At 32.0% G+C, this 27,658-nt stretch overlaps 1 protein-coding gene across 1 annotated transcript; it reads right to left on the minus strand.

Moving 5' to 3' along the window:
- Positions 1–647: 647 nt before the first annotated feature.
- LOC133185149 (adhesion G protein-coupled receptor E2-like) lies at positions 648–19,870 on the minus strand. The gene is made up of 23 exons (XM_061320207.1): positions 19,804–19,870; positions 19,311–19,461; positions 18,877–19,046; positions 14,617–14,727; positions 14,378–14,491; positions 12,419–12,532; positions 10,097–10,210; positions 8,241–8,354; positions 7,280–7,393; positions 3,534–3,643; positions 3,358–3,432; positions 3,135–3,246; positions 2,815–2,922; positions 2,627–2,687; positions 2,410–2,524; positions 2,257–2,306; positions 2,004–2,124; positions 1,751–1,854; positions 1,516–1,630; positions 1,150–1,333; positions 922–997; positions 742–808; positions 648–659 (listed from the first exon to the last, which is right to left on the minus strand). Exons 1-23 carry the CDS (start codon positions 19,868–19,870, stop codon positions 648–650), a joined length of 2,379 nt encoding a protein of 792 aa, XP_061176191.1.
- Between the last annotated feature and the right edge of the window lie 7,788 nt (positions 19,871–27,658).

The following is a 27,658-nucleotide window of genomic DNA, read 5'->3' on the forward strand; positions in this document are numbered from 1 at the left end:
AACACAATGACATCATCACTGATGGACAAAAGGCCAAAGACCCACGTCACTCCAAGGACAGGTAACAGGATGGAGATTGACTTTATACCTGATCTAAAATTGTTTAAGGCAATATAAAAATAACTCTAGGTTCTCAAACCCAAGCTTGTAATTCAGAATCAGTTTGTATCATTATAACGCCATTTGTTATAAATTCAAAATCCATCTGTGCTTTAATAGATATGGAAAATAACTTATCATTCAAACGTCATGTATTATTAATTAAAAATTCAATCAGTTTCAATAAATATGGAAATAACTTACAGTGCCCGTTTCTTCGTTGTGCTATTAGATACTATCTTAGATGAGCATAGCGTCACACACAAAGTTATAACAATCACAATATTGATCTGAGTTTCAAAAAAAAGATTTGCTTAATTATATCTGAGGTTTCATCCAGTAACCATTATAATATGCTAGATATTTCATCCAGTAACCATTATAATATGCTAAATACGGATATTTAAACATTGCTGTAAACCATATTTATTTTCATGAAATATACTTTCTTTTGCGATTTCAATTAATTCAACCATACGCAATGTTCTTCAACGATTTTTCTATTTAAAAAAAAAATCCAATGTCCTTGCAAAAGTAGGGAATACTATTCACAAGAAAAGCTGGTTAACAGTATTTAGAGAAATATTAAATCAGATAAAATATGCAGAAATGAAATAAGATTTTTGAAATGCTATTTCTTACCAAAATAATAAGAGCTACAGGTCCTATGAAACCATACAATGCCCCACTTTCGAATGATAACCAACAACTGCAAAATAACAATAAAAGCAAACAAAATACCATGTGATTGCATATAATAAGGACGCGGTCTAAATATATAATTTTGAATTTAAAAAAGTATTTCAATCAAATTACAATTACCTGTTGTTTGTATTGTAGTCCTTGCCGGAAGAATATATTATTCCAAATGTTACAGCAGTGATCAAAACAGGCATTACTTAATAAAAAAAAAAAAGTAAAACATTCAAGTACTTCTTTTCGTTTAAATAAGATTATTCGGTCTTTGATTTCACCGAAAACTTTTTAAAGTTTAAAAAATTCAAATTTTTCAAATAAACTTTTTCTTATAGAGGTAATGGTTTAGCTCACCAAACACAATAGCCCATATAATTTTACTGAAAGTATTCGCGTCACTTTTTAATTTTGTTGCTTTGGAAAACGATATTTTAACCAAAGAAACGCTGACGAAATAATACATCCCAAGAGCCAACATCAGGAAAGATATACTCAGGAACAAACACTGTAAAACGGCTGCAATCACGATACACCCAACCTATAACAAATACATGGTAAATCGTCTTCGTGGTTTCCCTTTTACTTTTATTACAAATTCCATCTAAACTATTTTGAAGGAAGATATATGTATTTAAAAGTGTTAACTTACATTTGTTATTTTGAAAATCGTCTTTGGAAGAATAATAGTGATAAATCGCACACGTTATAACGATCCTTTACCTTAAATTGGGTTTTATCGATTCCTCCTAGAAATGCAGCATAGGATGCGGCAATACTGAGACAAAGGAGAACTGTTATCTTATCAATCATCCGGCTGATGTCTGATGTGATGGACCTAACAAGTTTTAGCAAGAAAAAGACATTAAAAGACATGAAGTGAAATGTATGGAAAAATCGAACAGTAACAAAGGTAATATTAATAATTGTCAAATATAATTCCCCTGTAAGATCTTACTTCCATAAAACAAGATATACAATAGCTGTCAGACAGGAAAAGAAAACAGATATTGAGCAACCAATGACGGATATCCAATTCAAAGCCTCTTCATCCTCATGTAGCTGTTAACAAAAGTACCAAGATATGAATCGTGCAGATCTGTAGTTTTTATTGTATATTAATTATTATTTTGAATCACTTTGCATATTTACCGGACAATGGAAAATAAATTAAGATATGTATGGTGTATTATAGTAAATAAAAATAAAACCTTTACATAAGGTCGAACCAGAACTGCAAAATTCGTCAAATGATCGCAATCACACTGTATGTAAAGATCATTTGTCGATTGTGTTTTGCATCCTTTTGTTGACCATCCACCATCTCCGTTACTGTTACAGAATCATTTAAAAATATTCTTAAAATATGCTTATTTCTTCAAATATTTTTAGTTTTAAATTCATATTTTTCTTGTGTTAATAATTCCATTTAAGTAACCTTTGTTTAAGAATAGTTTTACTTACTTGCTTTCAAAATCCCAAAATGCACATTCACTAATAGAGTTAGATAGATTCTGTGATAGGTAATGAAACAAAAAAAAGTAATGAAATGAATGAAATGAGACAATTAAAATATTTTTTGTTCAATAAGAAATGCTTCTATTTGATATCACTTACTTTCTTAAACATTTTCAGTTGTAAAGGTGGGTTTAATATTTCTTTGCGTAAATCTGCTTTTAAAGTTAATGCCAAAATGTCAGATACTACTTCGTATTTCGAAGTATTGTTCTTTCTGTAATTGAAAGAAAATTCATCTTTCAAGAAATAATGAATGTTTTGATATCAATTCATAGAAGTGTACACAAGATAAATGTCTTTTAAGATTAACTCACACCTTTTATTTCCATTCATAATATTGCCTATGGTTTTGTATTTCACCGCCAAATACGGAATACCTAGTGATATGGTCAAAAATAGTAAATATTATGTTTATTTGTTTAAACATTATTAATCGTACACGTATAATCTTATTATCAATATTCTTGATCTTCAAGAGACAAGATTCATTAAAATTGGTTTTACTTTGACTTGAACTGTGAAGTTGTGCTGGCCATACTAAAGATGAACTTGTATTGTCTTTATTTGGAAAAACAACATCATCATCTGCTGGTATTTTTGCGACGGTAAGAACTGAAAATGTAGGAATTTATAATCATTAAAAAATTAATATATAGACGATAAAGCAGTTTTTAAAAAAAATTAAAGATTTCTATATTAATCCACTTTCTGGTGTGAAGAGAGTAAATAATTGATTATCAAAACAAATACATGCAAAATTTAAGAACCAATACATCATTTATAGTCTCCTAGGAAATAAAAACATTGTAAATGAAAATTCATACTCATATTTTTCGTGGTGTTGAACGTAATGCTTTCGTTCTCCTTAACATTCTCCAAAATATGCATCCCAAATTTATCAACTGTCTTCAGAATTTTACTAACTCTTCCATTTGTCTGTTCATTTCAAATTAACATTGATTATATCGTTACCCGCTTAAAAAAGAATTCTGAGAGAACAAAATTAATTCTGAGAGAACGTATATATCAAGATTTATTGTATAATACCTTGCTTTTGGAAGTGTCTTTCCATACGTTGGTGTGATTTTCTGCCAGAAAGTTATCTATAGTAGTCACGACCACCTAATTATGACACATCTTTCTTTGAATTCTATATCTTATATAAATTATTTGAATGAAAACAATTAAATATTTTTTCATTCAAATGTTCTCTAAAAACGTACCGTCTTTGGTAAGGAGAGGTTGGACGCTTGGGAGACATCTAAAATTTTATCCAGTATATTTATAGAATTGTCTAGATCTGCTGGGCTCTTCTCCGTGTTCAGAGAGAATTCTTGTAATGAATTTAGCGTGTTATCAATTGTATGCTGTACCTCAGTCTTAGATAAATTTACTTGTAGAAGGGAATCAACCTTGTTAGGACGAAAGAGAAAAGTTTTATATTGATCTGCAAAGGGTTTTGATCACGTATATAATATTATAAAAAAAAAAATTAAAAGCAGTCACATTCTTGTAACTTTAAATTATCGTTTTACCGTTTTATAAGCTTGAAAGAAAGTCAATTGGGAATAAAAATAAATTTAGGTCCTCGCATTAAAAATATCCACAAATTAGATGGTGGTATTATGACGCCATAGGTATCATTTTTCGATGAGAAGATCTAAGAATAAATAGATCGAGAAAAAAAAAATTAAATGTAAAATAAATTCACTATACAGTAAAAACCTGAACATCATCAAAATTTCTATGTAATGTATATTCAATCATTTAAAGTGTTAACTTAGATTTTATTATTTTGAAAACCTCCAGTATAGAGAAATAAATTAGTAAAATTTGTAACTAGATACATCGACAAAATGTGGCGATTTGTTTATAAATAGGTTAAATTCTCAAATTATTAAAGGTAATGGATTATTTAAGTTCTCTTAATTCAGTTTTTCAGGAATTGGACGTATTTACGTCATTTACCGACGGATGGCGCTGTAGTATCATCGGTGATTACGTAAACGTTTGAACTTGTCAAGCGCTTGAGTCAGTGTAAACAGGTGGCAGAGGGTAATGGTGGTAATTCTCCTGGACAAATACCCCAAAATCAATTAATTTGTAAAGAATGCCAACTCGCTTACGTGTGCCAGGATGTTGAAGGAGTGGTGGCCATATATTTTTTTTTTCAGATCCAGACATTTGTTTGAGATGGAGAGTGACAATACATCGGTTATTAAGTTTGTTTGTTTGTATGTTGTTTAACGTCCCTCTCGAGAATTTTTCACTCATATGGAGACGCCACCACTTGCCGGTGGAGAGCTGCAAATTTTGTCCTATACTCGGTACTTACGTCCATAGAGAGTGAGGGATCTTTTTCGTGCCAGCACCTACTGCGACACGGGACCTCGGTTTATACACGTCCCACAGTGGGATTCGAACCCGCGACGTAAGGATCAACTCCTTACTTCGCGGCTTTAGAGGAGACGCTCTAACCACTGCGCCACGCGGGCGACTCGGTCATTAAGTAAGACTACTGTAAACGAACTATTATTCCCATCAACATTTATTCGCGATTCGTCAGTTTGAAATCAATCCGCGACGATTAACATTCGCGACTTAGGAAACATTCTCTACAAAAACAAAGCAAAATAAATGGTTCGCGGCGATTAATATTCGCGAGTTAAAGTAGGTCGCAAAACTCGCTAATATTTCTTGTACGCGAATAAAAGTTGGTTTACAGTATTTTAGCTGATGATGGAAGCTGAGTAAACACGACATCGTTTGCCTCCAGCATTTCGGAACCGGTTATAACAAAGAAAAGTGAAAATAAGTTCATTAACTATCAAACATGTCCACTTTGTCAGAAACTGAAAAGTGGACGCAGTTCTTATTTTTTCTTTCATAGACATTTAAACAATTTATATAGATATTGTCTTCAACGCTTGAAATTAAGGCAATATTCTTCATTTTAAAAATTATAAATCTAAATTTTAAGTTTTTTTAAATTCTGAAGTTTTTTTGGTTTGTTTTACAATTTGAGGGAAAATAGATAAAGACACAGCACTGCAAGTTTTAAACCTGATAAATGTAGCAGTATTCTTTTAAACTGAAGACTAAGAGAGTATGTGATGGGTTTATGTCTCCATTTGATCCACTAGATTTTTTAGTACTTCTTAATGCACGACGGTTATTTTCTCACAAGATACTACAATGTATTTCATCAAAAATATATTATAAATACAAAAAAGTCGTGGTCGGAGCCCAATAATGGTTTTAAACAGAGACAACGCTCTCGCATTGGCAAAAAATGATCATTTTTGTTTTCTTCCCACCAGAGTACTTGAAAGAATGTGAAAAAAGCTCTTTCTAAATCTTTCTTAGTGTACGGCTGAAAATTACACCATAATTGAATAAATTCAGTTGAATATTATTAGTTATCTAGGTCCAGTCAAGGGTGTACGGGGATTTATCCCGGGTTAAATTCTATACACCCTTAGGGTGTATGGAATTTAACCCGGGGTAAATCCCCGTACACCCTTAACTGGACCTGGATAACCAATTTATTTCCAATGTACCCAAAGAAATTCTTTGTAAACAAGTCAAATCAACTGTGTTTCAAGCTATCAATAAGATTTACTACGTCTTACAATGCATCGTGACGTCATATGTTTTTTTTTGTTTTTTATCATAGAAAAACTATGCATTGTGTCGTCATGTTTCTTACCCCCGGCTCAAGTCGGGTGTACGGAAATTTACATCCGAATTTTGTAGCCAATCATAGCTCGTGTTACAAACTACATAGGAAATAACATATGTTGCATAACAGGTATATGATATGTAATCATTGGTCGGTTTGGTATAAACCAAACGTGCCTCGCTAGACCATAATTGATACATATGACGTCAAAGCAATAGCATGTAAAATCCTCTATCAAAGTATGAAAATTGAAAATTTCCATTTTTGAGTTTCCAAAACGTCAAATGTATAATATTTTTATTAAAGCAATTTAAACCGATAAATTTAGAAGCTTGTAATTTCTTTAAATACAAAAAAAAAGAATCTGAAAGATGAAAAATTTTTTTTAAACGAAATAGACGCTGATAAGAAACTAAATCTATGTTTATTTTGTTGAGAAGGATTTTCGATAAAATTTATACATACCGACATTTTCAAATTTTCAATGTTACGAACACAATCATCGTTCGTGTTCTGACGATGACCGTGCTTATCACAATATTGATTCGATGCTACAGTATCTGAAAAATATATATAGTCATGTGTTCCATTTCATTCCGTAAAATGTAGAACACTTTAATTACATAACCATTTGCATATCAAAAAATACAGTTTCTTTTTGCATTTTGAAAAAAAGATTTTTTTCAAAAAACTAAAATCTCAAACAATATTCTGTTTATAAAGTTTTTTAACTTTATGGACATATCAATAATTAGTGAAAACAATGTTACAATACTTGTAAATCAATGTTACAATACTTGTCATGCCAAAAAATATTTATATCATTACAATGTAGAAACAGATAAGTGGAATTGATTTATTTTTCGGCATTTGTACGTGTGATGAACAGTCCACAGTCCTAGGCTTTGAAATCCGGAAGTACAAATATACGGAACACTAGTGGGCCATAGAGCTTATGTGTTCCTTTTAAGCAGTATTTGTCATACTTTGAAAATTATTCAGATATATATTAAATAAGTTGGATAAATTAAATATGGCTTCTTAAGTTTTAATCGTAACTTTATTTTGATAAAGGAATATACAAGGACTGTGTTTACCATTCTATCATTTTCTGTTTATAAACAATATAAAGTAATTTCTAAAAGAATATATTTTGAGGCGCGGGGGGGGGGGGTTAATCATTGATTTTTTTCAATGATGAAAAAGAATGTTTTGTTTGTGGCTTCCTATATTGAGATTTTTTGTCACTCATCCCTATATCCTTTACAATTATGAATACTTAATTACCTGTTTCACATAGAGTACCCGTAAATCCGGGAAGACATGAACACTGGAATTGGTTTATACCATCTATACATGAAGCATTATTATGGCAGGGATGGATAGAACAGTCGTCAATATCTAATAAAACAAAGCATATATCGAGGTTAATCAAGATCTGAGGAAATCATTTAAAAATCTCTGAACAGGAATACATGTATGAAGGGTAAAGGTTGAATTAGGTCTATGAGGTCTGTACAAAATCACATTTGCCCCCTTTCCATTTAACTAAACAAATATGTAATAGAGTTTGGCGACTAAATTGATGAACAAATGATATCGCAATCACAACAAATCAATATGGATTGACACTGAATTGTCGACGGATTATTCCGTTATTTCCCGATCATGACAAGGATCGGCAGGGGAAGTTCACTCCTCCATGGCACCTGATCCCACCTCTGATGTTTTAGAGGTCCGTGTTTGCTCTGCTCCAAAATTTGTGTTATTTAATGGACTTTTGAGCTTGAATACTGTTCGTTATCTCCATACATTTCATGGAGGAAATGCATTTGGACAACTGAATACAACAGAATTAATTAGGCAAATACTGCAATATGTATTCATGTGATTATAACTGTGAAGAGTTATTATTGCGTTTTCTGTTGCAAGGGACACTCATTGACAAATCCTGATGCAGTTCTTCATTTACAACTCCCTGACAAAAATGATTGCATATATGTACCGCTTCTGTCCTATATTCGGTACATATGTGATAAAGAATATTAATCTAACCTATAATTTTTTTCCCTCAAGTATGTCTTTTGTCACTCGTTATTTCCAAAAATTGGATTTGATGTGATCACTCAAAGTATTTCTTTATAATCTCCCCCTGAAGTGTCAACCAAAGGAATAATTTTTTACACATTCAGAAGTATATTAGAATTGTTGTGTGAGTATTGATAATGTATTATATAATCATAATTACCCAAATCACATAGAGTGCCTGTAAATCCAGGAAGACATACACACTGGAACTTGTTTATACCATCTATGCATGAACCATTATTATGGCAGGGATGGCCAGAACAGTCGTCAATATCTAATGAACAAAAAGAGAAACAGGGTTGATATATATGTGAGATAATCATTTACGAAGCTTTGGAAAGAAAAATATGTATAAAAAGAGGAAAATTCTGTTAAAAATGTTCTTTGCTTTTTCCATTTATATATTATAGACTTGTAAAATGAAATTTGCCAGCTTAAATTATGCCCCTTATGACATGACAATCACAAAGAAACACCATGGGGAGCAAGAAAATGAAAACAATTGCTGATATGAACCACTTTAACAAACAAACGAGTTAATTAAGTTTCCAAAATGTTACAGTGATTATAACTGTAAGCTGCAGATGGTATTATTTTTCTTTTCAAATAGACACCTATAAAATACTTAGGTAAAGATGATAAACAGTGATCGATGGCACTTCTTCATTAAAAAAAAGTCTTTTTCCGTCCCTTTAATTCGACATTTAGATACGACGACGTTCCATCAATTACCATTTTTTTATTCCCTACGTTGATTCGATTATCTTTTGAACTCAAAATAGAAGACACCAAAATCTGAAAAATCTGTTTCATATTTTGATATTTACTAAAGAAAGAGTTTGAGGCCAACTGTCAACTAAACTTTCTGATAAACGAGATGACTTTAGCTTGTGAGTGTCCGGTTGACAAGGGATGCTTACTTCTCCAGGGCACCTAATCCCATATCTAATGTTTTGAGGTCCATGTTTACCCTGCTAATACTTTATATTGTTTAATGGACTTTTGAGAGTAATTGCTGTTCTTATTTTCATATTTCTTAAATCCTGTAAACAAGATAACTGAGATTAAATGAGAAAAACAACCCCGGTAAAGAGCAGAAGTTTAGTCAGTAGCCAGAGAAGAGTAAGTATCCTCTGTCGACTAATCACATCAGCCGTAAGTCCTCTTTATTGATCAGAAAAATGGAAGAGCAAACTATAATGAATCTTTCAAATGAAACAATTACGTCAAAATCTGTTTTAAAGAAGGTCTGTCAGAATATGACCCAATGTTTGATAGTATTTGCAAAAATATCATGTCCAAAGAATATACAAAATGCAGACTTTAAAAGAGTTTGTAGAAGGCCTTGTAACATCAATTTATTCGTCAGTGGACTTTCTTAGCTTCGAAAATGACAAATCGTAAGAGGCGAGACATATTTGATATCATGCTTACTACTTCATCACCCTTTTGTTACTTCTGAGAAAAAATTCGAGTCTTAGATATTAGAATTGTTCTTTTAAATTTGTCCCTTCTTACTAGGTTTTTATTTTTCAGAAAAATGTTTATGATGTGATAACCTATGTAACTGTTTCTATGTTATCTTTCCCTGAAGTATACTTTTAACATATTTAGCAGGAGATGAATATGTGGAGTATGGGGTAAACGTAGTCTATTGAATTTAGTCATAATTACCTAAATTGCATAGGGTTCCCGTAAATCCAGGAAGACATACACATCGGAATTGGTTTATACCATCTATACATGAAGCATTATTGTGGCAGTGGATACCAGAACATTCCTCAATATCTAATGATCAAAGGCACACGTTAAGGTTAATCAATGATGAGTTAATAATTTACATAATCTTATATCTCTAAAATGGAAACCTGTAAAATCAATGCTAAAAGTGGAAATAAGTCTTAGAACAATTTCTAATTTTTCTGTCTTTAGAATTTCGCTTAATAGAATTGAGAACTTTAATATCATCTTTATGGAATAATTGTATGAAGCAAGAGAGTATGAAATCATAATTACCTCTTTCACATAGGTTACCCGTAAATCCAGGAAGACATACACACTGGAATTGGTTTATACCATCTATACATGAGCCATTATTGTGACAGGGATTACTAGAACATTCGTCGATATCTAATAAACCAAAGCCGATATTAAGACTAATAATATGTGTAATTATGCCTGTATTTTTTTTTTATCTGTATTGACAAAAAAGTGTTTAAAGATAAGTTAAATTTTAATTAAGCTTAAGAATTCTGTTAAAAATTCCTTTACCCTTTGCCATTTTAATAAGATAAATACTTTTATAATATGAAAATAGCAACTTAAATGATGTTCAAGACACATCACAATTACAAAGAAGCAACATGAAGGGAAAGAAACTAGTCAGTTGAAAAATAGTATGAATTCAGCAAACATTGCAATTTTTTTTTTTCACTGATAATTGGTATAACATATACATGCATGAAAATATATATGAAAGAGCCTTAAATGACAATTTTTTAAGACGTATGTCTTTTAATTTGGAATCAGAGAATTTCCATTGCTTTTAAAACACACTGATACCGAAAGTGCCTCTTAATTACCCAAATCCGAGGACATTGGGAAGAACAAATTCGAATCTAAGCTATTAAAATGTTCTACTACGGCACATGTATGTCACTCGTGATATGTTATATCAAGGATTTTTGAGAAGAATTTTTTAATAACTACTCATGTAGCATGACTCAAAATGGCAAAGAAAATTGAGGGTCAGTGTGTATCTTACCGAGCAACGGTACAATTAACTTGACCTTTTTGCACTTAAATTTTAACTTTTAGTTTAATCACTTTAACCTTTATCATATTTAACAAATGTAATCATAGCAATAAATATTACCTTATTTTATGTAGAATTGTTTGAGTAACATTTAATATTGAAACAATATTGAAAATTAATCCACGTTTAGTATTGTGGGACCTTTCTGCGCCAAAAAATTATCATATTTGGGGTATTAAAAATCTAGATGGGCAATAATATATTCTCTTGTATCAAGCTTATTATGACTTTAGTATTGATCGGTTAAATGTATGGTGTAATTTAAGATAATGAAAGAAAATCTGGGGTCAGTGATGTAAATTGTGAGATCTTGACAAAAATACGCGATTTTCAAGCGAAAATAATTTTAAAAATTATCTTGAATTCTTAAATATAACTTCAATATTTGGCGAAAACTGTTGAGTGAATGTGTAAAATTTGTTTTCAAAGTATCATTTGAAGCCTATATTTAATATCCCGAGCATAAAATAACAAAAAAATTCTCCGAGATAAAATATGTATTGCCAAAGTTCCTACTAGATATGAAAACAAACAAATATGTAGATTTGAACAATTTTCTTCTAAATATCCTTCCAATAAGAATTACGTCCGTAAATCTTGTTTCTTAAAATTGTTTGGGTGGTTTTTTAGTGAAATGTTGCATGTTGCATTGCTGAATACAAATATGTCATAACCATTAAAATGTAGTAGATAATTTTTAAGTTAGAGGTTCTGACAAAACTTTTCTCAAAATCTGACGAGTGGCATACCTTAAATTCAAGAACGACATCCACTGTATATAATCATAGTTACCCCGATCACATTTTTAGAAAAGTCTGCAAATCTATTTGATTTCGAAGACGAATAAGAGTATTTAATTTGTGGTCTCTTATATTTCGACTTTATATCTTTTTACTCATCCTTATATTCTAATTATAAATACCTAATATCGGCCGCGTGGCGCGGTAGTTAGAGCGTTTGCTCTAGAGTCGCTATGCAGGGAGTAAATCCTTAGGACGTAGGTTCGAATCCCACTGCGGGACATGAGATCGGTCCTGAGTGAGACCGTATAAACTGAGGCCTGTGTCGCAGTAGCTGCTGGCACGAAAAAGATCCGTCACTGCTCAATAGCCCTGAGTGTCGAGTATAGGTCTAAATTTGCAGCCTTTAGGTGGTGATGTCTCTGTGAGTGAAAAAAATTCTCGAGAGGAATGTTAAACAGCAAAGAAAGAAAATATGAGTACTTAATTACCTCGTTTACATAGGTTATCCGTGAATCCGGGAGGATGTTTAAAACGTCATTTTATTTTGATAAAGGAACAAACATGGACTGTGTTTACTATTCTTTCATTTCCTGTAAGCAATGTGAAGAAATTTCGAAAAGACGTAATTTTGTGGCCGGGGGATCCTTTTTTTTAATCAGAACATTTTTCAAATCTATTTGATTTCGATGATGAATAATAGTATTTTGATTGTGGAATCCTATATTGAGATTTTTTCAGCACTCATCCCTATATCTTATACAATTATGAATACTAAATTACCTCGTTCACATAGGTTACCCGTAAATCCAGGAAGACAAGCACACTGAAACTGGTTTATACCATCTATACATGAAGCATTATTTTTGCAGAGGTTACCAGAGCAGTCGTCGATATCTAATGATCCAAAGGAGAAGTTTAAGTTGATTAATTCAAGACAAAACCATTTCTACTATTTTTCTCTATTTTTGATGTTATTTGTTAAGTACTGCTACAATTCATAATATTTTGATGACTTGAACACTTTTCAAAGCGAGTTTATCCACTTATATTTTGTAATAAATAAAAAAAATCAGTTCAAAATATACTTTAAAGTTATTGCTTTAAAATGTAAGATGAGATTTTAGTGCATTTCATTGACTTCTTTAAAAAAGCGTTTCCTAAATAAATCTAGACTAAAATACCAGGCTTTGTCTTATTAAAATCGTGAAAAGGTCGTGTAGCGAGAAAAAAAATATCAAAACCGATAAAATTTTATTTCTCTTCAGTTACATTTTGTCATCAATATACAGAAAAAATCTCAAATAGATTTATGTTCAAATGAACAAAATATGAGAATGAAGTTATGCGCACGGATGATAACGTTAAAGTGTCTAAAGCAAAGTCACGTTTCATCTTTGATGAAAAAATCGGAAACCCCCATTTTTATTAGCTTTTTGCACAAATGTACATACTCGATTTCCCATTTATACCTACAAAAACAGGCGAGGGACAAATCTTGCACACACATACTGACACACTGGAACCTATGAATATTGTATTAATAAACAACAGTCTCACTTTATTCAACTAAATAGGCAATATTTTTGGACAGTCTGTGGTGATAGCGTCTTTCACCGTAGTTTTGTTCTATCCAGGATCTTGAAGAAAAAACGTCCTCTTACGAAACGCCTATTTCACTAGTATACTAAAGATATGATTTTTTCATATTTATCACCCCATGCGAATCAATACGCTAAATCAAATTTCATTTCTTTTATTGTATTTGTCAGTTATGGAATAATAGAAAAATGTATAACAAACGATTCATTGATTAGATTTTCGGGCAGAATACACTTTGTCGAACCCTCGAACCAAATAAGACAGTTGGTTTTGTTCTCCGGTCAAATAAAACTCATTTTGCCTGTGAACATAGTTTTAAATGTATAATCCTATTTCAACCAAATCAAGTGATGCTTGTGAATATCGTGATTGTGATCTTAACTGTGTGATAAGTTAAAACCTTTTAGTCAGTTCTTATTGAGAGTACATTTTTGTTCTTCTCTGCTTATCAGAGACGTCGCCCGCGTGGCGCAATAGTTAGAGCGTTTGCTCTGGATTTGAAATAGTAAGGCGTGATCCTTACGTCATGTGTTCGAATCCCATTGTGGGACGTGGACTTTGGATGAAACCTATAAATCGAGGCCTTCTTAGGCAGGAGGTGCTGGAACGAAAAAGATCCCTCACCGCTCAATGTCGTAAGTGCCGAGTATAGGTCTAAATTTGCAGCCCTCCACCGGAAAGTGGTGGCGTCTCAATGTGGATGATGAATGCACGAAGGGACGTTTAACAAACAAAAAACCACTTATCAGAGACAATTATTGAATACCTGTTTGACATAAAGCATCGGTAAATCCAGCAAGACATGAACATGTAAAATTATTTACATTATTTCTACAGGTCGCATTGTTTTGACATGGAAAACTCTGGCATTCATCGATATCTAAAGTGTACAGAAGGCCATGTTAATATGTATTCAATGATAAATATATATATATATATATATATATATATATATATATATATATATATATATATATATATATATATATATATATATATATATATATATATATATATATAAAGAGATAAAACTTAAAAATTATGTGAAGTATGCTTTATGTATATTGGGTCATTTCTTCAAGAAATTATTTTGACTGTTTTGCCTCTGCATATCATTTTTTTAGATAGAGTGCACTGTACCCGTCTGACACAACTTTCCAGTATACCCATTAGTACATGCACAGGTAAATCCATTGACATGGTCTTGACATACTCCTTGGTTCTGACATGGTCTGCTGGCACATTCATTGATATCTTAATGACAAAGAAAATGAAAGAAAATCAAGAAAGATTGAAAAGTTCATATATAGGGCTATTCTACATTGTACTTCATAAAGTACACTTTCTGTAACTTTAATATTGAAATTGTTTCTGTTTACCTGTTTGACACAATCTTCCAGCAAATCCACTTCTACATGAGCAGGTAAAACTATCAGAATTTTCATTGCATGTTCCATAATTCTGGCAGGGTCTTCTAGCGCATTCTCTTTCTATAGCACAAATTAGAAATTTATCTGCTGTAATACAATTTGCGTAGAGTTAACATTTTCAAATGCCGAATTCCTAAAAAGGGAAGATTTTCAAGACTGTACCAAACAATGATCTTGCTGTGTTAAAGTTTATTACAATAACTTAAAATATCAGTATGTTTTCTAAAATGAAAGGGATTTAAATCCATGTTTTAAAATGTCTCTAAGCAAGGTAACGGTGCTAGATATGAGTCGTTTAAAACTTTTTGATTATAATGAACTAGGTGAAAATAACGAAGACTGATCGATCTTTAAAAAAAAAGCCCCACAAACAATACAACTTTGTTAACATGGCATAAAACCGAAACCCGTGCACACGCCAGAGGACGAACGAGCTGCCAAGGAGGAGTGAGCATTTCTGTCGATTTTTCACACCCGCCTTGAGTTCTATGTTTTGATCAGGTAGACGGAAGTTTCCGTAGTCAAAATTTAGTATAAAAACAAATGCCTGACAATTGGTGTGAAATATCTCAAAAGAAAAAAAAAACAATGATAGATTACCATAGTTTACCATATTTGCTTTAAAGTTGATTATAACTACCATAGAATTTACAAAATAATCATGAATCCCTGAAATATCAACTTATCTGTCAGTAGCCTGCATCGTTTTAAAACTTGATTGTTCTCAAGGCATGCTCTTGAGTATAGAATATGTTGAGAGACGTAAACCCCATTTGCAGGTGATAACGGAATATAACATCATAAATATGGAAAGTTGACGATTGGAAGGGTGAAGTCCTATGTTTTTATACAATTTAGTGGTTAGTTGGCTTTTATCGTCTTTTGTAAAAATAAAACATCCGAATATGAAAAAGATGTGGTAGACTCTGCGGTGTCTTTTATTTCAAGTTCACTTGGATATATCGAGTTGACATATGAATGGAAGTAACTATTGTTAATTCATAAAAAGCCGTCGATGCATCTGATGTCGAGTTGAAGACTACAACAAGTGTCTTCCACTACTCATGTAGAACGGTTTTTTTTTTTTTAATAAATTCTGCTACATAGGATTATAAAACAGGTCGGCTAGCAAAGAAGCACAATTAGGGCCCATCAAAATTTCAACAGTTTCTTTGAAGACCTGGTCTCCGAAGACTACATACATGTTGTCAATAAGAAACTCTAGCATGAATATCAACTTCAGAGTGCTTGTGTGTGGAATCAGGGTGATTTTTAACTGTCATTTTGTTGATGACCAATCACAAGATAAGAAATTTTCCATGTTCCTTTCTAATTGAAGAAGCAGTTGTCGATGATGTCAAAAAGCCTAGTTTTTAATTTATTATAAAGAAGGGTTGTATAAAGTGTAAAAAAAAAATCATTTGTTGTTATTGACTTTGGAAAAAATTGATGATTTTAAATTTTCTAGAATTCTTTGGAATTTATGAGAATCCAAATCTGATCTACACCACTTCTAGAATATTCTGTAGCTCATTACGTCTGTAATTCCGAGAATTCATAGTATTGATAGTATTGATAATATTGTTCATTTTTATGCAGCACTGTTAAGGCTACATAAAAGGAACTGGACCTAGTTTATATGGGAATGGTAACTTTGACACAAAAATAGCAATTCCCCACACAACCAGAAATCTAATTTGTGATTCTAAGATATAAATTTAAAACTACATCAAAACTCACCATTGCATTCATTTTTGTCTCTCTCATTTTTTGTCTCGCTCAGTGACCGGAAGGTCGTGTGTTCGAATAACGGCCGTGACTGACCTAAGTCGATAAAAATATAGGTAGCAACTGTTCCATCGTCAAGCGCTAGGAACTTTGAAGGGAAAGTTGCGGGTCTTTCGGATGAGACCTTAAAAACCGAGGCCCCGTGTCACGGTAGGTGTCACGGTAGGTGTTGGCATGATTAAGAACCCTCACTGCTCAATGCCCTGAGTACCGAGTAAAGGTCTTCTACGGTATATGGTGACGTCTCTATATATCGAATAACACAAGGATTTTTAACATCTGATATCTCTTTAAAACCCCTAGTAAGGTATGCTGATTTTTTTTTCAAACGTCTGATGGTAATATGATTCAAAATTAAGAATATCTTGAAAAGTTATCACCTTTATGACCTTTACATGAAAAGTACTGCTGATGTCGTGAAATGTAGACATTTACTTACCAAATATATAAAATACTTGGTAAAGTCGCACGTGTTTAAATTTTAATCCAATTACTTAAAAGTAAAGAGTTAAAGCAAGGAAAAAATTTCACAGTTTGATGCACGTAACTCCAAACTCAAACTCATCAAATGAAAAAGTCCATAGGATTTCTGCAGCTATTTAATTACTCCTTAGAATATTCTTCTTAGCATTACACATTATTTATGCAAATATAAATGAATTATGCCATTACACCAGAACTGTTTTGTTGGTGTGTTTTTTGGTGTGTTTTATTACCTCGAGTAGTAAAGAAAAATGGCGTCATAGAATGACGCCATTTTTCTTTACTACTCGAGGTAATAAAACATAATGTTTCTGGCTATAACATGTTGTGGGTTCTAAGTATGTAAAAGAAAATGAACTTAAACTTTCTTTTTATAAAGGATATGCTTCTTATGCGTTTTCATAACCTCATTCGCATAGAAAGGCCTTAGCTTAGCTTTAACTTATATTCATGCTATAACATGTATTTCTACTACATATTATAGCAAATTTTGAAGATACAAATGAGAAATTTTAGGATATTGTAAATGAAAAGTTGAAGCTGCAGCATAGAAGTTTTGAATGCGTTCGCTGTGAGCGAAAGTGAAGAATGAAAGTCTTATAAATAGAAAACATCTAATACAGTATTGCTTTAATCATATTGATTGATGAAAGTATAAAAAGAATAAAGAGCCAGTTTCTGTTTAATTCTTTCATGCAAATGGATTTTCCTGAAACTTCATATATAAACTTGCCTTAATCATTCCTACTTAAACTTATCTTTGTGGTTTCATGGCAACGAACCTTAAATATATAAACATTTTTAAAAATTATCGTAAAATTTAGATTTTTAAAATTTATATAATTCCTCAATATAAATCAGTAATAAAAATCATCTACTGAAAAAGAGCTGAAGTCTATGGTCTCTATTTTCTGATTGTCCTGGGGCGCGAACCTCAAACCCTATTACCCTTATCTCAGGAAAGAGACTTCAAGATTCTGAACTCAAAACTGTTAGTTCGTGCATGTGCACAATACCAACGGCTATGTGCAGCGCTCTCGCACAAATAAAATCGTGCAGAACAAGTGTGACATTATTGTAAACAATCTTTCACTTTCTGTTTATAACTTACTTGAAAATATTTATTTGAATTATACATAAATTAACGTGTTAATTAGCTTAATTCTGTATCTCTTTATAGAGGAAATAAAATATGAATGAATGAATGAATGGCTGTCCTTTAAACAAGCTTTACGCATTATTTATTTTTTACAAACAAAAGCAAGTAATATCTCTCAAATTGTTTATTACTTAAGGATTATCAGAATGTATTGTTTTGATAAAGTGTACATAAATTGGTATATTTAAAATTTAGCGCCATCAATGGCTATGGAGTTGTTGGCGAAATCATGAATTAGCGCTATACATGTCCGTGCCGTATATTGTATTTATAAATGATTTCTTAGCGGTATTTATGAATTAGCGCATCGTTGTCTGCGCCAAAGCCGCTAAAATAAGGGCCAGCTTTTTTAAGTACACATACAGTAATTAGAAATATATGATCAACAATCTGTGTAGCATAAAAGTATCAACGTTTAAACAATATTTTAAAAAGTTTCTTTTTTAAGTTTTCTCACAGAGATAATATTTCAGTGCTTCAAAAGAATCATGTAGTTTTGCTTTTAGAAACTGTACATATTTTATCTATGGTATTTATGAAAGTGTACATATCAAAGTGTACATTAGTAATTTTGTTAGTCCAGTTCTAAGAATTTACCTAAGAATTGAGTAGTTGACTGAATGTCATTTAGAATATCATCTGATTTTTAAAGTCACTTCACAGTAAATGTGGCAACAAAGAAGACCATTTCGAAACTTATCATCTTATAATTTCTTTATTTATTTGGAATGAACTTTGTCACTATATGTAAGAGTAATTGCCAATAATATTTAGTTTACCTATACACACTACCCCAGCATCTTCTCTGTGATGACAATTGTGTTTTCCCCAACCAATATTTCTACACCGAGATAAACTGGTCTCATATCCATAACAATTCACATCGTCGAGCCAAATAGGTCCAGAACCCTCTCCAAAAAAAGCTGCACTCTTGGCTATACCTTTGTAACTACAGAAAAAAATAATTGATGGAAAATAATGATACAAATTACTATATATTTTATATGATGTTATTTTTTCCGTGTTCAAAACATTAATCATTATATAACGCAGGATAAAGTAATTTCGTAAGATAAAAAGTTCATTTATATCATTAATAATCAAAAGTGATTACATCAATTTTCTCTTCAAAAGTACATGTAGAACAAAGTTAAAATAATTTAGGCTTGTGACAGTTTCGATGTTTTAATACAGTGAATAAGTAAACCCTTACCTCGAATATCCAACCATTCTGCAGATAACTCGAGCTTCAGTCTGTGTCCAATGATCATCACATACTGTTCCCCATTGCCCATTATGATATATCTCCACTCTGCCCTCCAGGCGAGAGTGTCCACCCACAAGCCGTACCGAACCTTCCCGTGCTAATGTTACACAAATACAATACAAAAACTTTGCATTGAAAACATTGATTTATAAAAAAGGAATCTTGTTTTTATAGCATCTAGATCTGTTACTGTACTTAATGTGTCATTTTCTATAGTTAAGATTGCTTGAATTTGTTAAGCGTATACAGGGTAAAGAAATCAAGAAAACGTACAGCAAGAAATATATTTTAAGAGTACTATATTTATAGGGGTAGTACAGATTTAGAATTCAAGAGTAGTACAAGCTTAGCTTTTCGAAATACAATTCATGTTTTCAATCACTTTTGTAGAGTGTAATCGTATTTTTTTCCTTATAAATCAAAACAAATTTCTACTTACCCCAACCATACGTCTGTGGTAAGTATATCATCAGTATCAACAAAAAGAGCATTTTTCCATTTTCCATTTTTGGAGATATCTGTTAGTTTCCTTTAAAAATCAAACATACCGTTGAAAGCGTATTTTTTCATTTCCCTGCATTTTTCAATGAAGAAAGTTATTTAAAAGTACTTATACATCATTAAACAACATATTGCCTTGCTGATTTTTTCAACGAAATTTTTTTTTCATTTGACAAATATATTTACTTATAGCCAAAAAGCTTCTTACTTAAGCTTTAAATCCTCAGAAATTAAAACAAACGAGAATTTCTTTAATGAACCCTCGCTAATTTGCAGTTAGACACAATAGATAGTAACAACACAAATTTCAGTTTTAAGAAAGTAAATGATTTGGATAACATCTCTATCTAATGTGGATTATTAACTAAATTTAATAACTATGATATGCATGCTATATAGTGGAGTAACCAGAATTTTGTGATTTTGCAATTTTGTAGAGTTGTCTTTCCTTTATTAGACTTCAAGGGAACGAGTCTGTCTTGGTTGAATATTGTTTATTATTGATAATTATAAGAAAATTTCAATAATATCATTTAAAAGTTTGTGTTCATTTTCTTAGAGCTGTATTTTACTAGTATGTTCATTTCACCAGACATCGGACACAAATTAACCATGCATCGGACATTGTCCGCTGCATGGATAATTGCTTCCTTTATTGTAATGTTTTGTAATCGTTGAAAAGAATGGGGCTTAATAAGCCGCGAAGAAAAAAATATTTAAACATTGTCAGCACATCCAATTTGGATTACATTATGATTATATTATTAAAAAAATCTCAGCTATGAAACTACGTAAATAAAACATCAGAGTCAACGAAAACGGACAGGAAATGGCTTATTGATAAAACCAAAGATGTCTTCACGCAAGATATAACATACCAATTTTTGATAATCCTGGGATAGTACAATATTTGTTTACCTTGCCAAATCCGCTTAAGGATTTTGTTGTCTCTTATATGACAATTCCTTTTTTACTGATACACTGGTCCTCAGACACAGCTTGTGTATGCACATCTGACCTAGAGTAAAATCTTTCTAGGCTACATGTTAGTTTTTCAGGTATAAAGTAAACTTTGTGTATTTGTTTACTGATTACATGGAAAAATGAAAACTCATGTTAGTTAGAAAAATATTAGTGAGTATTTCATATAGTAATATAAAGAAGGGGCAAAGACAGTAAACAATTTTATCAATTTGATAACTATTTCATATACTTAGGTTATGGTTATTTTAGTTATCTTCATAAACTAAAGAGGACTTCTATCATTAAAACGTATAGCTTCTGTCAGTATTCAAACAGTTTATAATCATGTTTCTGCGAAGTTTGACACCAAATATCATCTATTTTTTTATTCGTATTATTTCACATTATTTTATTTAATATATTTATTTTATGTTTATTTATCTATTTAATCTAAAGACTTTCTTCACTAGCGATTTCCTGTTCTTGAACTTGCATGTTTATTGCCTATAATATCATACCCAAAACATAGGAATATAATGAATATTCATGAACATCGGATATATACCTGAAGGTAGGGTTTAAGTGATGCATGACCATCAGTAATCAATTTTAATCATTAACGATATTAACTTCAATATTTCTTTTTCAAGAAAATGAGGTAAAATGGTTTTATTTTCCATATACATTTTAGGACACTATACACTAAATGGATTTTTGACATTGAGAAAAATCATATTCAGTAAAGGTGAAAACATTAAGCTTATCTATTTCATTTTCAACATAAGGTACCAGCCATTTACTCCCAGGAAAAATTTTAAGTTGGGAAAATACATGCAAATAATTTTTTCATTTAATTTATCTTGACCTAATCAAAATGGTTTAACCTATTACAATTTAAGTAAGTAACACATAGTATATTTCTATTTATCTGATTTTAAAGATAGAGGCGGATTACTATAACTGCATAAAAATATCAGAGAATCCGAATATATAAGCTTCATATTTGAATATTCTACTAGAGAAAGGCATTGATCGCAAACTAACAGTTAAACTTTATGATAAACATCATGACTTCAACTGCAATTTCTCTTATTTATGTAGGGCATAGCAGGCGTTATTTGATATACCATTATCACACGCATATGGGGTGTATGTCTTGCAGTTAATTTGATACGCAAGTGCATGTTCTATTTACCAGCAATTGGAAAGCGTGACAGACTACTAGCAAATAGACTGATGATACAAGGTTATCTAAAGTCTTCTTTATAGTCACCATTTCGCAAATTCTAGGATCGATACAATGACCTTGTTTACAAATGTTGACTGATATCTTTCAAACAAAACATACTGAATAACCGTCACTGTTGCTCAGTCCGTAGAGCGTTCGCTCCGTGATCGTAAGGTCGTGAGTTCAAACCTCGGCCGCGACTAAGTCGATAGTAAAAATACGTAGCAACTCTTTTCCTTCGCATAGCGCTCGGCACTTGGAGTGAAAGTTCCAGGTCTTTCAGAGGTCCGCGTTTGCTCTGCTTATAATTTCTGTTGTGTCATTGGGCTTTTGGGCATGGTCACTGTTATCTTTACATTTCTTTAGTGAGCAGTGTATTCTATGGAGGGTTCTTTAGATTCAATGTTATTTTTTTAATTGGGGGAAAATTAGTGAATGTGCATATATGGCTATAACGTAACGAATTTATTGTTTCTTAACCATTAACCACATTATCTTTTTTCCCCCTGTTTTAAAATTAATATTTTTCTTCCAGCTGAACAATACTGCCATTTTAAACCTTACCTTCTTGTTTCCTGGACCCAAATCATAGCATGGTAAAAATGTGTCCGTTCACAAACAACTGATATAATATTTGTCACAAAACCCTGGTTTCTTTACAGTGTCTTTTGATAAGGGAGTAGCGATCAAAACGACGAAGATAAAAATTACAATCAAGACATAAATTTCAGATACCAACAGGAAACACATACCTTAAATCTTGCCAGTACAAATCTTTATCCCATTTTATTTGTTTATTCAGACATCCTACTTATATACTAGTAATACACAAATTTACAAGAGATTTTATAATTGATATAACAGCTAACGTTTGTCTTTGAGGCAGTTTGTCAACTGTTTGTTCCTGATCATGCCACGAGAATTAAACATAACCATAGATTGTGTTAACCAAGAATAAAGATCATATAAAATTTAAGACTATTTGGCTATCTAATGTTAGGTCAGGACTAGGATTTTTGATCCTCGTATGAATTCCAAACTCATTTCAGTTCAAAAATTATGATCAAGACACGGGATATATCATAGAATATTTTGCCCGAAGAATTCCTTTTTCTTAATGTTAACTTTTGATTTCGGGTACTATTTATTAAACTAAAATTGCTAACAAGGAATTGACGCAGTAAATACCAGGAATATTCTTAATCAAAAAAGGGTGACGTCTTGAATTCCATCATATTTCAAGTTGAAGTCCACACTTTGTATTTCTTACAAATATTCATCAACTATTGCTTCCAAAACTTTAATTAAAAAAAAAAACTCTTCAGTGCCTAGATATCAAACATCTGAAACATAATCCTCCTATTTGTTCAATGACATGTTCTTCATCACACTACAATTAAAGTCCTGCTGGACACGTTATTGCTGGCGATGTAAATATACTTAATAATAAAGATCTTAAATCACTTAATTTAGAAGGGTCAAAATTTAGGGAACCCCGATCTTTCAACTGGAGTTAAAATTTCATAAGTATTATGATTTTTGTGGAAGATTACGCCAGGCGATTGGCCAAACATGAAAAAGAAGACCTTGACACTTTGTCAGAATGGATAAAAAGTTATGGAATGGATGTTGAAATCTTGTATTAAACCGTTGAGGGGCAATATGAAAACCATCTTTCCTTTTGTCATCAATAATTCAGAAGTGAAAAAAGAATTAGATAGGTTATACGATCGATATGTACTTGTCTCAGGTGACAAAATGTCTTTGTTTGTTAGGTTAATTATTTTACGACATGACCCGTGTACACGCCAAACGTCATAACTGCTTGTATAAAATTGGGCGCGGATCCAAATACGTTATGCATATATTGGTGCTTTACTTGTTAGTCAACACTTCTCGTTGACCTTATATATTTTTCGTCTGACCAATAAATGCTTGTCCTTTATCTGAAAATATAACTGATTTTCCACTGTCTTAATAACGTCCGATTTTCGTTCTTGACAATTTCGACACATAGAATCTAATTAAGCCTTTAATTAAGGAGGTTCGATCCTGAGCTTTTGAGCAGATTTTGGTCTGGACCTTTATTGCTAAAATTCTGCATCATTTTTAAGTTCTAACATTAAATCTGGATTCTACAATGCAAATTAAACTATATCCAATGAAAAAACTGCGATTAAATTCCATTCAAATAGGATTAAGCCAGGAACTATATTTTGTGGCGGAAGGTTTTTTAGAAGAAAATGATCAATTTTTCCCTTTTGAAATATACTAGTATACAGTACTGAAAAGTTTAGATTCCTATTTTTCCATGCTGGTTGCAAACAGAGCTGTATTTTGCAGTAAAATGTTTCATGCTGGTTCTGAAATATCTATTAAATTATTTCTTATGAATTTTTTCATTATATTCTGACAAATATAGTAAATATATTCTGAAAGTCCAGGAAAAAATTGAGGCAATTTTAACATAAAATTAACACTTTTTTTTAGCAATATCTAAAAATTTAGGTCATAGACCCCCCACTTTTGTTTTTCTTTTCTGAATATATAAGATAACTTTGATCAATCTGCTGAAATTCAACAAAAGTTTAAGACTTTAAAATAATTTTCTTGCTGGTTAAATTTTAAATACAAGAAAAACCACATTTTGTGTGTGCAGAAAGGTCAAATAATTGATTATGCGAAGCAATTTGAAACTTTTTATTAGTCACAACTTTAATGTGTCTTTTTTAAATAGACGAACAGTTTATTTTGTCCCATGATTTATTTGGATAAAAACTTTGGAGGGAAAACGTCGAAGATGTGATTTTTGATTAAGACACAAATTTCAGTGCAAAAAGGTCATATTAAATGTACTGTAGCGCCAAAAGAAGAATATTGACCCCCATTTTTTGTTTTGATTTTTAATTAAGCTATGTGTGTAGAAACTAAAAATATACTTGACAAAAAAAGGTTAAGACTTTAAATATCAGGATCCAACCTCGTTAACAGTTCTAATATATTTACAATAAAATTGTTTAAAGTACGCCGACAACTTCTATTAAACGTAACAATTCTCCACGTGCTCCTTTGCTAAAAATAGTGCCACGCAACTTTTAATACAAACGGAGAGTAACTCTAAATCTTTGAGCATGATCGATGCTATCAAATTTTTAATTGACTTTTAATTGAAAAAAATATAATGACCAAAATAAAAAAAAAACAAAAAAAACAACGGGATGGGACACTTTGAGAGGGGCTGGTGGGGCCATAAGGAACTTATGGTATCAAATTTCATTGCAAAAGCTAAGTTACTTTGAGATATCGCCCCGAAACGAAAGTGTACACACAGACAGAGTGTATGAATCTGCGGCCTTGACCTTTGACTTTTTGACCTCAAAATCAATAGGGGTCTTCTTGCGCGATAGGGAGTGTGATGTAAAATATCAATGCATTCATTTCATTTCATGCCCGATCATGACAAGGAACACACGGTGGGTGTGACCGGTCGACAGAGGGTGCTTACTCCTCCATGGCACCTAATTGCACCTATGAAGTTTTTAGAGGTTCGTGTTTGCTCTGCTCCAAAATTGTATTGTTCTAATGGACTTTTTTACTGTTACCCACTGCAAAAGTTCGATAGTTTTGTATAAATATGTCTGAAAATATGTAGAACGCGTCCGTTATTAGTCCCCTACCGGTGAAAACCGGAGGGGATTATAGGTTTCCTCTGAGTCTGTCCGTCCGTCTGTCTGTCTGCCTGTTTGTCTAGCTGTCTGTCTGTCTGTCCCTCTGTCTGTCTGTCCATCTGTCCCACTTGGTTTTCCGCACTTGTTTTCTAAACGCTTGCAGATATTGAGCTGATTTTTGGTATGTGGGTGTATCTTGATAAGTTACAGACCAAGTTTGCATTTCGTTCCGCTTCAATGATTTTTGACGGAATTACGACCTTTTCAACTTTTCAGGGTTTTCCGCATTTTTTTTCTAAACGCTTGCAGATATTGAGCTGATTTTTGGTATGTTGCTTTACCTTGATGAGTTATAGATCAAGTTTGCATTTCGTTCCGCTTCATTGATTTCTGACGGAATTATGGCATTTTCAATTTTAAACGGGAACCAGATTACACTTGCCGGTAGGGGACTAGTATTGCTAATGCAATACTCTCAGAATGCTTGTTATAGTACACTAGCCCACCTCTCAAGTGGGTGCCAGGCTAACTCTTTTATGCTAGTCAAATAATGTATGAGGACTAACCCTAAACGCTATAGTTAGAGCAAAATTGACCCTAATTAGTCATATAGTGTGCGAGAAGTAACTTAACTTTTAAAATTAGGTCCCTGACAAACCCTAATCAGTCTTATATTATGCAAAATTTACCTTAATAATCTCCCGAGTGAGTACTAAAATAAACCTAATCATTCGAAAAGAGTGGGAGATCTAACCTTAATCTCTCGGTTGTGTGTAATCTTCACCCAAATCAGTCAATAGTATGAAAACACTTACCCAAATAAGTTGAGTGGTATGCGAGACTATCCCGAATCAGCCGATAAGTCTTATCACACTATCCAAATCTGATCAATTCTAAAAAACGGACAAGGACGCTGGGATTGACGTTGGAATATTGTAACGTCATAAACGTTGTTTTCCCCCGCACCATTAAATGTATCGGACCATCTGACGTCTGCGTTACCAATGGACTTTGAGGTCTTACATACATACTTTTTAAAAATGTTAACAGCATCGTTCTAACCATCACTGACTCTTTCTCTCAGATTACCCTAAAAATCGTGATATTTCAAAAATGTTCTCTAGAAAAAAGCTTAGACGTGTATGCTTTCAATGTAAGTTCCTTTTTCATATGTTATGAGGAATGATATTTCCGCTGTCATAACATCTTTCATAGTATTATTATTTTTTTTGTACGTGCAGCGATAACAATGAGAAAAAGTCATTAAGTAAGATGATTTAGATATTCTTTATTCGACTGTTGACATTTTTAACAATCTGTGTTTCAAGGTCTTTAAAAATATCTAGATATGCATTTGAAAGTAATAAAAATGTTCAGACTCTTTTTTTTTCCTTTTTTTTTTCTTTTTTTTAAATTTTTCTAGATTTTAGAAACGCATACTAGTATGGGATTGAACATATGTTCAGGGCAAGTTTAGAAAAGAAATCGCTTTGGAGTAAAAAGTCTTGAAAATTTTAAAACAGTTTTGGATTGATGATAGATGAAAAATGACTATTCTAGGAAAACTTTTTATTCAGGAAATCTTTACACAGAAGCATTTCCAAGCCTTAGTAACGGTGCACAACTTCTCATAAACTCCTAAGTAAGTAGTGTTTTTTTTTTTTTTCTATTCAGTTTGTAATAAAAATATAAACCACAATGTAACGATAACATATGGCCATAATTTCAATATAATAATCATGATAATGTCAATATTTAAGTCTAATTTTTAAAGAATACTGGTATCGAAAGGGAAATTTGAGGAAAAAGTCCATTACAGGTATTATGTAAATCCAGAGAATTGCTATACAAAATCAAGATTTTACAAGCCTCAAATAGTGTAAACAGTTTTATTTGAATTCACAACGCTTGTATTTCTCTGAATATTATTGTCT

Source organism: Saccostrea echinata, unplaced genomic scaffold (genome assembly GCF_033153115.1).
Source record: "Saccostrea echinata isolate AGI-Se365-2 ecotype Australia unplaced genomic scaffold, CSIRO_AGI_Sech_v1 ptg000012l, whole genome shotgun sequence".
Classification (NCBI taxonomy): domain Eukaryota; kingdom Metazoa; phylum Mollusca; class Bivalvia; order Ostreida; family Ostreidae; genus Saccostrea; species Saccostrea echinata.